At 42.3% G+C, this 16,621-nt stretch overlaps 1 protein-coding gene and 1 long non-coding RNA gene across 4 annotated transcripts in view; one reads left to right on the forward strand and one right to left on the reverse strand.

Moving 5' to 3' along the window:
- The window catches only part of MED23 (mediator complex subunit 23), a 409,061-nt gene extending 405,253 nt beyond the window's left edge, over positions 1-3,808 (reverse strand). For all 3 annotated transcript variants that reach the window (XM_069235159.1, XM_069235158.1, XM_069235157.1), the window contains exon 1: positions 3,640-3,808. In XM_069235159.1, coding sequence (XP_069091260.1) covers positions 3,640-3,699 — 60 coding nt within the window. In that variant the 5' untranslated portion in view covers positions 3,700-3,808. The remainder of the gene's footprint in view (positions 1-3,639) is intronic.
- A 456-nt stretch (positions 3,809-4,264) lies between these two features.
- LOC138297341 (uncharacterized) overlaps positions 4,265-16,621 on the forward strand; it is a 28,878-nt gene continuing 16,521 nt past the window's right edge. The window contains exon 1 of the long non-coding RNA XR_011204038.1: positions 4,265-4,919. This is a non-coding gene — a long non-coding RNA (uncharacterized lncRNA). The remainder of the gene's footprint in view (positions 4,920-16,621) is intronic.

The following is a 16,621-nucleotide window of genomic DNA, read 5'->3' on the forward strand; positions in this document are numbered from 1 at the left end:
AAGGTGTGACGTAAACCTGGGACAAAGTATTGTGCTGGAATTACTTTCCGACATATCCTGATTTACATTGGAAAGCTGCCATTCGTAGCGTTAAGTAGAGCTACACACTACTTTGCGGCAACGAGACATTCCATGGGTTGTACAAGGGCATTTGCATATCGTCACCCATAGTCTGTAATGCAAAACCTTATCTACTAAAAAAGGTCTTCCTCGAGACAGGCCTAAGGTTTGAGAAATGCTTTCTTTTCTCTCACCTTTTCAAACTTTACGCAATTACATTACTTCCCAGCATACATACAGAGGTAAAAATATTAAATTCTATTAAAGCATGGTTTTTGTACTACAACCGTGTTCATCCACTACAAGCCATATACTTGACATCACACACAACCCACCCATGCACTAAAAGGCATGGTTGTGTGCACTGGTACAAGGCAGCCAAAACACGCCAGTGCAGAGTGTGAAAAAAAACTGCACCTTATCGTAATAGATATGGGGCGGTACTACTCTTGCCTATTGACACAGGAAAGCAGCTTTGCTTGCAGTGCTGCATTGTATCAAAAGTTACAAATTTACCCCTTAGTGCTTACAAAATATGTTAATGCTACACATTCAGACTGTATTTAGTGCAAATCTTTCCAGGACTGGTAAAAACCTTAGAGTCCCTTTCAAAAAAGAAAAACTCTGACACCTTGAAGCTTCAAATGATTTTTTGAATTAAAGCCTATGCTGACTTCAAAAGTAGCCCTTATATTTGCATGTTACACTATAGTGAATCGCAATGAGCATCTGTGAAGGCTGTGCCACATTTCTCCTTTTCTCAACATCTCACATACTAAGGTACTCTGTGTTTCACACAGCAAGCTTTTCCAATTTGTATGTTCTTTTTACACACACACAGCCTCTCGTTTTAGCAAATGTTACACACAGCATCTTGTTTTTACTTACATCTCACATACTAGTTTAGTGCACCTGTTGGTTTCACACCTGATAGCGCAAATGTATTAATTAAAAAGTATTAATGAATGTTTATGTATTTAGAATAATGAAAAATGGAGGAAAACGATTAACATAGAAAATAATGTGCATGTTTGAAAATGTGCCCTCGGAGAGCGATCACCAAAATTAACTAATGTACTAATAAAGTGAATATATGAAATATAAGAAAAACTTACTGAAATAACATAGTAGTATGACATATTGAAAGATATAACTTGTGTTTTGCATTATATTGTACAGCTTAACTTAGCCAAAGTCGTGGCGTAGTTTTGCCAGGCCTCGTACAGAAGCTGAATATTAACGTTAAAATGAAAGATGCTGACAAATCAGACTAACCATGTACTGCTCATTGTTTAATAAAAATCGTCTAGCTGAAACCTCTGCATGAACCGACAGACAGGAGACGATGGAAACCAGAATGTATCAACTACTGTGTAAAGCGCTCAGAGCGTACTTTCCCAGGACTTGAACAATAGAGGCACTGACTGGAGAAAAAGATGAAACATTTTCGATACCTTACGTGCCGGATGATAAGAACATCGCAAAGTGAACCAATTAACAATCTGAGAACTGTACAATATTAACATTTATAGATTTGAAGTAAATATGCAATTGGACAGAGTCATAACTGGTGATTATTTGACCAATTAGGAATTGGGGGACTAGTGTGGGCGACTTTGATATAATGCCGTGACAAAGGGGGAAAACTTCAGATGAGAGAAGATGATGTGTGAGATGAGACGGATGGAGTGAAATGCCAAGGCAATTCGAGATCCTGTCATTGGGTTCAAGCTCTAGAGAGTCTGATGTGATGCTGATCAATTGATGACCTGAGGACAAAGACTGACTTATTGCTGATCCATACCGAGGATAGGTAGATATGACAATGTGACTGAATTAACTTTTGTGCCTTTCCTTTCTAGTTACCAACTGCGCTGTTTAATAGTTTTTTTTCTCATAGTTAGATATTTTCCAAATTCATGTTCTAAACTGTTTTCGCATGAAGTCCCACATGCTGATGCTAATCGGAGTTAGGTGAGGCTCCTACCTTATGACATTGACAAACAGAGACAAATGACTGACAAACTGATTTGCTGAACTCTGCTACTCATGTTGACTTATTAATTCCTGATTCAATTATTGACCTATGCTACTGCTTTAGAATGTGCTCTGATGCAAGTTTTAGTTAGACTATGTTTTTGGCGCCTTCTAATGAATTCATACGGATTGCTGACGTGAATAATGTTGAGTGATTTTCATGAATTATTATTGTAACGAACAGGGAATAAAACCACTAAAACATATAGTGAGTTGTGGTTATTCATGACGGGAGGGTCATGGGGTGTTATTGTTTCTAATTCATTCATGTTGATGACTAATGTTTATCGAATTGCGTATCAATTATTAGTGTGACTACCATTAGCCTAGCTAGGATACTCCATGCGCATCAAACGGTCCATCGACCTACAAGCGTCCCCTTGTAAGTTTACTTACTAAGGACCAGACGCGCTAGCACACCTGGTTTTTCACATTTCTAAAACATCTCTCTCCAGTACACACAGACACATCCAATGTGCATCCGAGGGCTTACTGTACAGAAGGCATTATGGACTGAAACCTAAAAGTAGGCTCAGAGATGCACGCAATAGACCACTGCTCAACACTGAGAAATGGACCATTTGCTACTTTCAGCTCAGTTAACTATACTCTCAAGTCTGTTTAAGCAGTCTTCAGACCCAGACACAGAGCTAGCAGAAATACTCTGAGAAACGCTTCCAAGACAGCTTTCTTTGCATAGGTCGAGAAGCTACAACATATTTTTAGTTATTCCAGTATCTTTTTTGAGGCTTAAAGAAGCTTCATTGGTCTCCGCCAACTAAAAACTTGGTTAATATCAACTATGTCCCAGAAAAGACTGAATCGTGATGTTATATGCAACATACAAAAAGAGATGATGGAGTCAGTTAATATACAGACAAAGGCAAAATAGTTTATCATACACATTGAATGACACAAGAAAATATTTGGTCTGTTTAAAGTTCAGGATTTTATCATGAGAAATAGAATGGCACTGGTTAGTGCAGTTGCATTTTGAGATTTAATAATGTGTAAAAAAGATTGTTTTTAGTTTAGTCTTCCTTTTTTCCCCTCCCACCCTTGGTTGCTTGGTGCATGAAGTCTCAAGGTTCATGTTTTTATGCCTATTTCCTAATTACTTTGTAAAGTGTAAATAATATTAGTAACACATTCTAGCGAACTGACTACTTGCTTGTCTTTTATACCATTCCACTATATAACTATGAAACTGTATACGTTTATGAAAACTGCGGCACGCAGATCACAGGCACTGTATTTTGTAAACAGAAAGTCCCCATGGCTCTCCCTAACCCTACCCCAGACATTTGGTGTATCCTACACCTCTGGTCGAAATAATACTTATTCTTTCTTCTTGCAGCGCACGAAATTGCCTTACACTGCATGAGGCACGGGGTACTTAAAGGAGTCGAGCCTCCTCTCAATACATGTATGCCCCGCCAACATGAACTACTACCCCCAAGAATGGGTCAGCACAAGATGTGCGGTGTTTCCTGCCACTGACACCATAGGTGCGATGTAGCCTTAGAAATGTGAATGACTCACCACCACCTCCTCGAAGATGCTCTGCAACTGCGTCTCCATCGGCACCATTGGGAGTGCCATGACTCCCCTTTCCCACCCGGGGAGTCGCTACCAAGGTCCTCCGTTTTGGAAACCCCTAAGCAGAAGCGAAGCACAACAGACCAAGAGGCCGAGACGGAGCTTCTGACATAGAAGAAGGACTTGCTTGGAAGAGCACCCGTTAGCGACATGCAACCGTAACTGCCATCTTGGAAAGGAGCATAAGTGTCCGTCTTTCAGGCAGCGAGCGACTGGTGAAGAAATTGTTGGAAATAGTATAACAAAGTATCTGTAGTAAATCCAAATGGGAACAGTTGTTTGTAGGGCAACTCAACCAATTTCAATAATTCTTTATAATGTTTAAGAAAAAGAAATACTGACCCATTACCTTAAAATACAGTACATACGTGATTATTTTACCAAATGAGCCACACTTGAATGGCATGAGATTTTTACATGTAACGTTCTTGTTAAGTCTTTAAAACACTCCAATCTAGTATGGTTTTCGTATCACGAAACAGTGAAGAGGCGCGGCCTCGTTGTAGTCCAATGACATCCACAATTGACAGGATAGAACATTTTATGCTTAGATTCCTACAAGACAGGGTCTGGCTGTGCTGCGTCTGTAGTCGCATACTAGCTTTGTTATTTAGGTTTGGATCACCGACTGCCGTGAACTTCGAGGGTGATGTGGAGTGCATCTTCTCCGACTAGATTTTCTGAAATCAAAGAACTTACAGAGGGCATAGACCTAGAAATAGGACTAAAATATTGCCACTGTTCACGGAGGCGGAAAGAATGGACAGCACCCGCCGACATGGAAGAAGGACCACTCTCCCACTCACAATGAATAATGTAGCTTTTCCAAATAATTTATGATGGAAAGTCGTAATTTTATTAAGGACACGGAGGCGAGTATTATGTTTACTTTTCCTGCTTTATTTACAATAGCAGCTGCAGTCAAGAACAATAACCAATCCCATAAGAGTAGCAGACAAAGCCACCAATGGGAAACAAAGAGGTAGAAAGGGCCAATCAGGACGCAATACACTTAAAGATATAGCAATCTTGATTGCAAGCAGCCCTCTTTTCTTCTGTGAGAAAGTCAATAGAAGGATTTAAACATTGGAAATATGCAAGCAATTATACAGGTCGCCAAGATTAGAGCAAACAAGTCTTGAAGCCAGTCAAGAGAAAATGAAGCCGTATCCTTGATGGAGTGAAGAGGATGATGATCCAACGGGAACGTTGATTGGTAAAAGGTGAGCTTCGAGATGTTAGATGGACTCGGTGCATTAACCAGAGGTAGTCGCTGGAGCGTTGGTAGAGACTAAGGGGGGGGGGAATATGAAAAACAAAGTTAGAGTAAATGCGGTGGGATAATACTCGCCTCCGTGTCTTTAATAAAATTAAGACTTTCCATCATAAATTATTTGGAAAATCTACATTTTATGACAAGTCCGGAGGCTCCTATTATGCTTGTTTAAAGCATATCAATTACTACTGAAGATGCAGTATTAACAGGTTTACAATAAAAGGTACGAAATGTAACATCATTTGACCAATCTGCTGATCTCAGAATGTCTTCTAAACGGGAACCGGCCCAGAAGGCTTTTGACGCCATAGCCCCTCGAGCAGAATGGGCTCCAAATTTGGAGGTGTCAATACCTGCAAGTGATATAATCCATTTGACCCAACGAGCCAAAGTAGGGGAAGAAACTGGTTTATAGGGTTTCCTGAAGGAAATTAAAAGTTGGGTGCCTGAAGATGTTCTGAGATCAATAGTCTTTTGTTCATACACTTTTAAACAGTTACCCACACATAGCTTTGGATATTTGGGGAAAAATGGATAGAACACAGAAGAGATATTAGTTTTTGTACGTCTACAAACATTGAAAAGAACGCCTGTAGGGGTAAAGTGGCAATCAGAAGTATCAAGAGCTTTGACATCAGAAAGACGTTTAATAGAGACTAGGCATAGCAACATTGTTAACTTAGCAGGAAGCATTTTTAGAGAAAACAAGTCATTATCTTGCCAAGATAGAAACATTTGTAAAACAAGGTTAACATCCTATAACAGTATATTTAGGAAGAGGAGGATTGGAAAATGTTACTCCCTTTAATAGTCGACAAATAATAGGATGTTCGCCTACAGATTTACCGTTTATGAAAGGATGATGAAGGGAAATGGCTGACCAATACAGGTTGATAGTCCTGTAGGATTTACCAGTGCTAGCTTGGGAAGCAAGAAAGTTAGCTATTAAGCTTAGAACTTCTGAAAAGGGATCACTAGATTTTCCCAGACTCCAGCTGGACCAGATAGCCCAGGCGGACATGTAAGCTTTGGATGTAACTGGGGCCCAGGAGTTGTTAATATAGGTTGAAGCTTTGAGTGAAATTCCTGGATAGGATGAAGAAGACCTGACACTTTCCAAGCTGATAGAAGGAGAGATTTGTTGAGGATCAGATTGTGAGGAAGATCTTGGGGATTGAGGAGAAGAGATGGGATGGAGGGGAGAAGGACGGGGAAGTCGATTGATAATTCGAGAAGTGGAGGATACCAAACTTGGGACTGCCAAAATGCGACTATTAGTACTACAGTGGCTTTCTAACGGCGTACTTGTGCAAGGACCCTGTTGATCATAACGAAAGGAGGGAATGCATAATTTGTTGAGTGAGACCAATCTTACAGAAAAGCATCGGTAGCTAGTGCCTGAGTATCTGGTCTCCAACTAAAGAAATGAGGGAGTTGCGAGTTGAGACGAGACGCAAAGAGATCTATTTGAAAGGGACTTCATTTGCTAAGGATCAGATTGAAAACAGAAGAATGAAGATTCCAATCGCCGGAGAAATGACGCGAGTACCAATCTGCCACTGAGCTGGGAGAACCTGGCAAATATTCTGCTTGACCTGGGATTTTTCAGTGAAGGCAGAATTCCCAGAAGCTTTTGGCTAATTCGGCTAGAGGTTTGGATTTGGTACCGCCAAGATGGTTTATGTATTTGACCACGGAGAAGTTGTCCATTCGGAGGAGGACTGAGCAGTGAACCTTGTCCTTGGTAAAGCTTCTGATTGCAAAGGAGCCTGCAAGCATCTCTAAACAGTTGATGTGCAATGAAGACTCCTGAGATGACCGTGTGACTCCAGTCGATATTTGACCACACCTTGCGCCCAACCTGTTAGACTTGCATCGGATTCTAACACAAGATCTGGGGCTGATGCAAAGATAGTCCTGCCGTTGCAGGCTTCCAGGTGATCTAGCCACCATTGAAGTTCTGTACAGGATTCGTGATCGAGGAGGATGGAATCTTAATAAGCAAGACCCTTGCGCAGATGCTGAATCTCTATTCTCTGGAGTGCTTGGTAATGGAGGGGGCCTGAGAAGATCGCTTAAATCGAGGAGGAAGGAAGACCTACAATTCTTGCAAGAGACCTTAGAGAAAAGTCTGCCGTAAGGAGAGGATTATCTCTGATTTGATGGATTTTATTTTTGAGTCTGGGAGTTGAAGAGTGCCTTGAACAGAATTCACTAGAAATCCTAGGAATTCCGTGGTTTGCGATGGATTGAGGACAGATTTTTCATTGTTGATTACGAAACCTAGATCTGAAAGGAGAGAAATGGTGTAAGATAGTTGAGAGCGAAGAGTGGACATGTTTTGATGCATAAGAAGGATGTCATCTAGGTATATTATTAATCTGAATACTTGAGCTCTGAGATGGGCTACAACTGGTTTCATTAACTTGGTGAAACACCAGGGAGCTGAAGAAAGACCGAAAGGTAGGCAAGTGAACTGATAGGTTTGGTGGAGCCATTGGAACTGAAGAAATTTCTTGTGAGAGTAATGAATGGGTACTGTTAAATAAGCGTCTTGAAGGTCTAGACGGACCATCCAGTCGTTCAATAGTAGAGAATCTCTGAGATGCAGAATTGTTTCCATTTTGAAATGGCAATAAACAACAAATTGATTGAACTGTGTGAGATTTATAACTGGCCTGATTTTTTCAGTTTTTTCTGACTACTAGAAATATGGAACTTATGAAACTTGAGTGATGGGGTTGGACAGGTTGAATGGCTCGCTTGCGGAGAAGGGCTTGGATTTCATAGGAGACAAGGGCTGCCATGTCGGTTGAGAATTCAAGAGGAAGAGGACGGGACAATTGAAAGGGGGTGTCCTAGAACTCTATTAAGTAACCTTTGACAGTGTTGAAAACCCAAGGGTCTGAAGTAATCTCTTTCCACCTGTGGACAAAAACATTTAGACGACCCCCTAAAGAAAGATGGCCACAAAGTTGGCTTACCTGTGGGAGTAAAGGATTTGGAGTTTCGCTGGTTCCTGCCCCTGAAGCCTCTGGATCGTTGGGGATAGAATTGCGGACGGAAGTCTTGTTGTTGTGTATTAAAGGAGCCTCTGTAGCTTTGATATCTGGCATACCAGCCGGTAAAGCGACCCCTTCCTCTTCCGGCCCTTTGCAAAAACCCACCGCATTAAAAACCTTTTTGAGAGATTGTTGCTCTTCATCTAAAGAAGCGAAGGTTGTGACTTATCTGCTTAGTTCCTTAATAAAGGAATCTCCAAATAGAAGTCTGTCTGCTTTAGGACCTGGATCCATAGCGGCAAGGTTTGCCAGTTTAGGGTCCAATTTAAGAAGAAGTCCTTTTTTTTGTTCGTGAGTCCTGGCAGAGTTGGCGTTGCCAAGAAGACAGAAGGCTCGTTGAATCCAGAGGGAGAGTTCTTCCGGATCAATAGAGTCATTATTCAATCTGGCAGATTCCACCATGTCAAAAATACGGGCTAAAGGACCTACTATGTCTAGGACTTTGTCCTGGCAGACTTACCAAGCTCTGTCTACCCCTTTACATGGATCTTTCCCGAACTTGGAGAAGAAGGTTATCATGGACGGGTCGATGGATGGAGTGGAAGTAATGTGTGGAGGAAGAGAGGTCCTAGGGCATTCGGAACAGAGTTTGCAGCGCACTTGTTTATCTAGTGGAAGTCGTAATTTGGCTGTAATATATTCTGCGACGTGATCAGAAGGCAGCCATTCCGTGGAATTAGGGTGATGGATTAACTTGGGATCGAACATAGGATTGCCTTCAGCGTCTAACAGGGGAGTAGAAAGTTGACCACTTGACGCTGGTTTGACTTTTTTGGGAGGAGGCCCAGTCCAAAAATCAGAATTACTGATATTGTCTAAATCTTTATCGGACTCAATATCATCCATGTCATCATCAGTGTCGTTTATATTCTCTATCACAATCTAATGGGTTGTGAGTAAATGTTTTGTTTTTGCCTTACTCTTTGAACCCAAAGAATCTTTCCCCTCCGAGATAGGAGGCCTGTGAGGAACTCCGTCCTCCGTCCTGTGTGAGTTAGACTCAGTGCTCAATAACGCAGAAGAGGCATTGGACTGATTAGTAATAGAAGCCTCGGAGGCCTCGCGCTTTCTCCTTTCCCCTGCAGACTGGGCCATTTGCGATTGTGACAGACAGGATGAAACAGTATTCTCAATTTGTTTTGAAAATTTAGACATAGAGGCAGAAACTGCCTTTGCCACTGAGGATTGAATACATTTATTCAGATTATCTGAAAAGGCCTCTTCAGAATCATTGTTTCCTGCAAAAAATGAGGAAAAATCCATTTTGTTGGAAAAACAAGAAGAAACTGGTAAAAAAGGGGTTACATTTGGAGAGGGAGGGTTTATGAGGTGGTGTGTATGACTCACAAAGTCTTTGCCAACCAAACGGCTGAAATATGGAATGCCACGCCTCCGGGTGGTCTTTAATGAAGGGCGGTGAGCACAGAGAAGAACCGGAAGGAGCGAAGAGAAGTCCGGGTGAGGAAAGCTAAAAATAGCTTTTAAATGCATCACGTTTCCAGAGGAATAGGACGCGATAAGCCAAAGTGCGACAGACGCGAGTGAGAGAAGGTGTCTGTAGTAGAACGTTGGACGAGGAAGAGAGCAAAAGCGTGGTGAGCGCGAGCCAAACGGTCTAGTCGACTGATAAGCAGTAAGAACGGGGAAAAGGGCAATGTTAAGTGAAATGGAGTAAACCAGGGAGCGCGCATGAAGGCGCTGCAAAATTACAATAAAAATAATACAAGGAGAACACTATAAACATTAATCATTTTGTCAAATAGATAGAACGCAAAAAGATACACTTATCTTGACTGCGAGCAGCAAGATAAGAGGGCTGCTTGCAGTCAAGTTTGGTATATCTTTCTTTAAGTGTATTGCACCCTGATTGTCCCTTTCTACCTCTTTGTTTCCCATTGATAGCTTGTTCTGCTACTCTTATGGGATTGGTTATTGTTCTTGACTGCAGCTGCTATTGTAAATAAAGCAGGAAAAGTAAGCATAATAAGAGCCTCCGGTCTTGTCATAAAATTCATTGATACTCACAAACATTGTCCCAGGGGCCACAACGGTTAGTCTGTGATGCGACCGAGGGCCGCACTGTTGCCAGCAGGCTGGCCGCTTTTTTTTTTTTGTGAGGGTAGGAGGGGGCTCAGTGATAGTAAGGTGGGTATTGAAGCAATACAATTAGTGGCTGAATTGCACAATGTGAAACCATATGGGGATTAAGCTTCCCCACTTTACCAAATTGTATGATCGTAGTCAATAGTTTCTTTCACTTTTATCTTACTATCACACCCCCAAGTCAAAAAGGAAGATCATCTTAGAGCCATTCTGGAGCCGTCCCATGACTTCAGCTGGGTTATTCATGTAATTATCTGGGGAAGTCATCCCAAGTGATCCGGAAGTATGTGTATAGGACTAAATATTTAAATGAGGTGACTCCAGAGTCGTCACAAAAACTACTCCAGGATGGTGTCCTGATTACTTCATGTGAAAATGCGTGATTAACTTGTATTGCTCAAGGAATACTAATTGACAACTTCAGGATGAGTGTGAATTTCTCTAGGAAGATTTAAGGACAACAGCAGGATTATTGTGGATAACTCCTGTATGATTTCCTAACATCTTCAGAATGAATGTAGATTACTCCAGTATGATTTCATGACAACTTCAAAATGAATTACTTTTAGATGATAAATGGGGAACACAGTTAATATACTCACAGGGAGTGTGGAAACACATTAGGCTTCATCCCCTAATCAATGCATAACAACCAAGAGTACCCATTGGAATAATTCAGAAATAATCCCCAATCATAACAACCAAGAGTATCAACTCGGTGGGTACTCTTGGTTATGAATGGTGATTACTTCTCAATGATTCCATGCAGTGTTGTGGATGCTTGTAGACCACATTGAAGTGTTTAAATAGTGAATTAGGGTTAGATAATTACTTGAAAACTCTGTGACGCAAGTACATTCTCCGAATGCCATTTTACTCATGCATAATTCCTCAAGAGTAATTTAAAAACACAAATTTGAAATTAAAAAGTGGGTGAAGCACTGCGACCCTGTAAAAAAGAAAACTGTGTTTGGGTTTAATACAAGTTCTTTCTTTAACCAAGGTGGAGAGAGATATAAAATGAATTTGTGAGAAATGGCAAGAATGCAATTTGCATTGAGCAGTAGACTTGCAACTTGTGAAATTTCCCCATACTTATTGTGTCTTGCCTTCATTTGAGGTAAAAGGCTTTACCCTAAGTTTTAATACAGTGACCTGTGGCAATACACCGAACAAAGAATTGGCTGGAATAAAATGGATCTGATATAACTTGCTACTGTTAGCTTTATTTAGCCAAAGCACGTGCTTGGCCGCAAAGAGGAATAGGACACTGTACAAGATAACATTGAAAGTAAGCAAACAGAATAAAAAATTGAAAAAAGGCAACAAAACAAGCAACTCTTTTGTGTGTTCCCAAATGCAGAGTCCTCTTTTGCAACTGCAGATCATTATGGCAAGATTCCTCATATATAGTCTGGTTGTTGAGAGTTAGCCAGCTTGGAGAGCTTAAAACATTCTAAAAAGATAAAAAAGCATAGATTAGTATCATTGTTTCAACCAAGCTAATTTACATTTTCTTTTACACTGGCTGCTTCTAAAAATGACTGAACCTCCCTCTAGTATAAAGTGTGTCTGATAAGCTATTTTTAGCACTGCGTTGCTAACGGTGCTTGTGTCAAAGCTTTGCATGTGAAATTAAGCCTTTGATTGGCAAGGCGGAGAAAGAAGATGCCCCTTTCTGGACTGTAGGAGTGATGGGGCAACTTAAATTAAGATCTCTCCCAGAGTTTCAAAATGTTGATAGAAAAAAACAATATTTTTCTCAACAGACAAGAGAATCTGAGGTTTCTGTCTCATCTTTACCTTTACCTCATAGTTTTACAGCATAGTGTTTTAAGCTCTGCCCATCTAACATAAGGGGTAAGATGCAAACATTTTGAATGCAGCAAGCATGTTTCCCACTTGCCAGATGTCACCTGTGCAAATGGAGTAAACTATCTTGGGCTCAACATATACTGCCTTCATGATGGATTTTGGATGGAGTTCCAGTACTGAACCATGCCTGAAACATGTCTGACTGAAAAAACAGTTAGAGGTTTCCCTGGTGACCTGTACATGATGGCCTCCACCAAGTGGACCATGGATGCAGATGGAAGTCCGAAGTAAAACTTGAAGCACTGTGTTTGCTGTTACCAAGATTTCTGGTTTAAGCCCTTGGAGGCTTGCTTATTTGGAGCCAAGTGACTGAAAGAGTAGGCAATAAAAACAGCAATAAAGGAACACTTTTGCAATAATGTGATCTGCTAAGGGACCACTTAAACCTAAATGTTTTATGAACCAATACAAATGTTAACTGTTCATTACTGTTTTCACATTGACAATTTTCAGATTTGACCTAAATGTTCGTTACCAGAGGGGTAATTAGCTTATTTGGGATATCTAACTAAGTGAAGCACCAATATTCGGTTGATCCTTGTCCAATACTCTCCTCAACACACAATCATTTCCTTCACCTGCAGCTGCATATTATTTAGCACCCATTCTTATCTTGAAATGTTCTTACTTTTGTGTGTATTAATACACACTCTTCGTTCAGACAGGTAGCAAGGTAATCTGATGAATAGCTGTAATTTCCAGTAAAAATTGACAAGGGGTTATAAATAATTTATTTATGTAAAGGAGCATTAGTGAGCCAATAGGTCTCGCCTGTGTAAGAGCTATTGGTTTTGGCAATGTGTTTTAGCCATGTTTTACACCAGTGTGGAGGCTGCTCAGCGTGGCTTAAGTTTAGTGTTGTGGAGTAGGTGGGGTGGAGCAGATTGGAGTGGGGTAGATTTGGGTAGAGTGGAGTGGAGTAGATTGGCACAGAGTGGCGTGGGGTAGAGTGGGGTAGAATGGAGTGGGGTAGGTAGGAGGAAGGTGGATGGGGTAGATAGGAGGCAGGTAGATTGGGGTAGAGTAGAGTGGCATATATTGAGGTGGATTGGAGTGAAGTAGGTTGGGGAAGAGTGCACTGGGGTGGAGTGGATTGGTGTAGACTGGAGTTGAGTGGGGTAGATTGGCTGGACTATTGTAGAGTAGAATGGAGTAGAGTGGGGTAGACTGAAGTGGGGTTGGGTAGATTGGAGTGGAGTTGAGTAGATTGGAATATGATAGACAGGAGTAGAGTAAATTGAATTGGGGTGGAGTGAAGTAGATTACAATGGAATGGAGTAGACTGAAGTGGAGTGGGGTAGATTGGAGTGGAGCGGAGACAGAGCTCAACACCTTGGTATGTACAGACAAAACAGGTAGGTAGTGACACAGGACCAAGGTAATTAGTGTCAGTATTCTGTTTCATTTTTCTTCTAATTGTACGGTTTTAGGCTTTACAAGAGTGTTGCTTCACACCCACCTTCTTTCAGTCTCGTCTACACTCTAGGTTTTTCTAACCTCCTGATGCCTTGGCCTGTTCTTCGTGGAATGCAGACCTCGGGGAACAAAGAAACAAACAAAGGTTCAGGCAAGAACCTTTCTGGGAGAGGGGAAAGTGCCAGTGAGGGGACTCAGGATCATCAAAGGGTGTTCTTGTAATTGTCACCTTTTGTGTGTGATCTGAGGTTTTCAGCGATAACCGTCTGTGTAGCCTTCCGCTTTAACATATGCTCACTCAGTGCTCCCTATATTCCAGAGGAACGTGCAGGTGCCAACAGCTGTATGTGAATGAGTCGGAAGAATCACTGCCCGCATGCCCCTGTAGTTTCAGCTTCACCGCATCCCTCTCAGCCCGCTATCCTGCAATTCCCCCCGTGACCACATAAACGGGCCAGTACCTTTGGTAGCCACATCCCTCCTGGGACGTTGCAGGAGTGTGCGTCCTGTAACAGGCTTCCTGCTGCAGTGGTTCAAACAGCCTCCCTTCTCCACATCTCCCTGTATTCTGGCTTCCCATGCTTTTCCAGTCACTCTAGTCCTTTCTGCTCTTGGTGTCCTCGCTCCTCCTCACCCTGCTCTGGTCGCACGTTATAGGAGTCTTGCCTCCTTATTAGCTTCTTCTGTGTCCAGGTAGTGGCGTCACTGGTGTTTCCGTTTGCTCGCTCTCGGTCGTTTCCCCGGGGTATGCCTCGTTGCCTCCTGTGGTTCCTGCCGCTACCGCCTGAAGGGTATCTGCCAATAGCCTTTTGTGAGATCTAGAGTGATGAGATATCGGGCCTTACCTGATCTCTGAATGAGTTCATCCACCGGGGCATCGGGTGGGGTCAAATTCTGAAATGTTATTCAGTTGGAGGAAATTGATGCAAAAAAGTATAGAACCATTGGGTTTAGGCACCAGCATGACCAGAGAGCACCAAGGGCTACTGGAGGGTTCAATGATGTCGCCTTCCAGCTTTCTGGCTACCTTGTTTTCTGCAGCTTGGGGTCTGGTTTGTGGGACATGGTCAGGTCTGAAACGTACAATTTTACCTTTCTCTGTTTGGATATCATATTGGGCTGGTGCTATTCGGCCTGGTTCCAGTGAAAAGACATCTTGGTTTCTTTGGAACAGGCCTTCTGTTTGTCTTCTCAGCTCCCTGGTCAGTGTTTACCCAATGTTCAGGAACTGCTTTTCACAAATCCCCTTGCGAAAGAAAGGTAACGTCAAGGGGTCAGCCCTTGGTTACTAAGAGAGTAGTATGGGTCCCTGCTGGGGCTTCTCACCTTCCTCCCATTCTTTCAATAGATGTGCTTTTTCCATATGGACTCTGACCTCTTCCCACAGTGTGTGTATCCTATCTTTTAATGTACAGGTGTACTCCAAAATATCTCTCCCTTTGTCTTCCTCCTCTTCGCACTGTTTGGTTGATATATCGTGCAGGATGCATGGCTCCCTACCAAAGACTAATTCAAAGGGACTGTGTCATGTGGAAGTCAGGTAATGGGAGCGGATGGCATAGAGAACCAGGGGCAGTTTCTTATCCCAGTCCCGACCAGCATACAATTTAAATTTTGTTTTAGAACTGTTTTGATTGTTCTGTTATATCGCTCCACCAAGCTGTCTGTCTGGGGGTGATATACTGAGGTTCTGATATGTTTGATACTGAGTAAGTGGCATATTTGAGACAATATCCTTGACATAAAGGGGGTGCCTTGATCTGTAAGCAATTCTTTGGGGAAACCCACAATTGAGAAAAACTCAATCATAACCTGGGCTACTGTCTGGGTAGTCATATTGTTTAGGGGCATCGCCTCTGGTTATTGGGTAGCGTAATCTACCAGGACTAGTATGTTTTGATACCCTCTAGAGGAGTTAATCAGGGGACTGACTAGATCCATAACACCCGAGAGAAGTTTATATCTACTGTATTATAGGCAAGGGTCCTAAGGGGGCTTTGGCCACCTGAGGGGAGTTGATAACTTGACAACGAGGACAGGCGCTACAGAATCTACGTATGTCTGAAAACACTCCTGGACGCTAAAAGCGCCAAAATAGATATTCTTCAGTTTTCTCTCTGCCATGATGACACCCACCTGTTTGGCTATGGGCTAATTAGAGGACTTGTGTTTGGTATGGAAGAGGAACTAACAATTGGGTGCGTGTTTCCCCATTGCGCCTTACGTCACAGTAGATCAAACCCCTTTTCACACTAAGAAAATTCCTACCTGGTCTGAGTCCGCAGGGACAGCCTGGTCCCATGCCTGTTGTAAAGTAGGATTCTCTCTTTGAATGGCCCAGAAGCTTCCGAAGTTGTTTCCATAGTAGCCACTATGGGAGAAAGGGGAGTCTCATTAGCTTTATTCAAGAGATTAAACTGTCTGTTGTTTTCAAATTTTTCTTTACTGCTCAGCTTTTTTTGTTGTCCTTACCCCCATCTAGTATATCTGCATTGAAAGATGCTTCTCTCAGCCAAGCCTGGTTAGGATCCGCAGACTGGTGGCATCCAATAACACTGGAAAATCCTGATAATCTGTGCCCATAATCAGCTCTTCTGCTAAGTCGGGAATACCACCTACTCTTATAGTCTTTCTCAAACCCCTGCAGTTTATCCCTACCTCCGCAACTGGGTATGTTTTACAGTCCCCTTGTACACCCATTATTACACTTTCACCCTTTTTCCACTGTTGTGGTAGAACCCTTTCTGGGCTAATCACTGAGTGTCCACACCCAAAGTCCCCCAGAACCATAGTAGGTCTATTGTTGACCCTCATTTCTTTTACATACTTAGGGGAACTTCCTCCTGCCCACAGGACCCTTCTCTGGGAGAAGCCTATTTCCAGGGGCTCAGGTGACTGGACCTTCTAGGGACAGTTACGTGTAATGTAAAACCACTGGGTGCATTGAAAACACTGGGGCCCTTGCCAATAATCTTTCCCCAAAAGGACGTGGGATATTGCACATTTCCTGGAGAGTTTTGGGGGCGGTTTCGAGGAGGGGGAATCGGTTTCCAACTAGAGCCGGGAAGAGCGGAATCCTTCGGATGGGATACTCTAAACTTAGGTGACCTATGGAAGGCATAGGCCAAGTCACTTGGTAGGGGTACAGTAACATCAGGATGCTGCCTGATCCAATTCCTTGTTGACCCTGGAA

The sequence above is a fragment of the Pleurodeles waltl genome, chromosome 5 (assembly GCF_031143425.1).
Source record: "Pleurodeles waltl isolate 20211129_DDA chromosome 5, aPleWal1.hap1.20221129, whole genome shotgun sequence".
NCBI classification, from domain to species: domain Eukaryota; kingdom Metazoa; phylum Chordata; class Amphibia; order Caudata; family Salamandridae; genus Pleurodeles; species Pleurodeles waltl.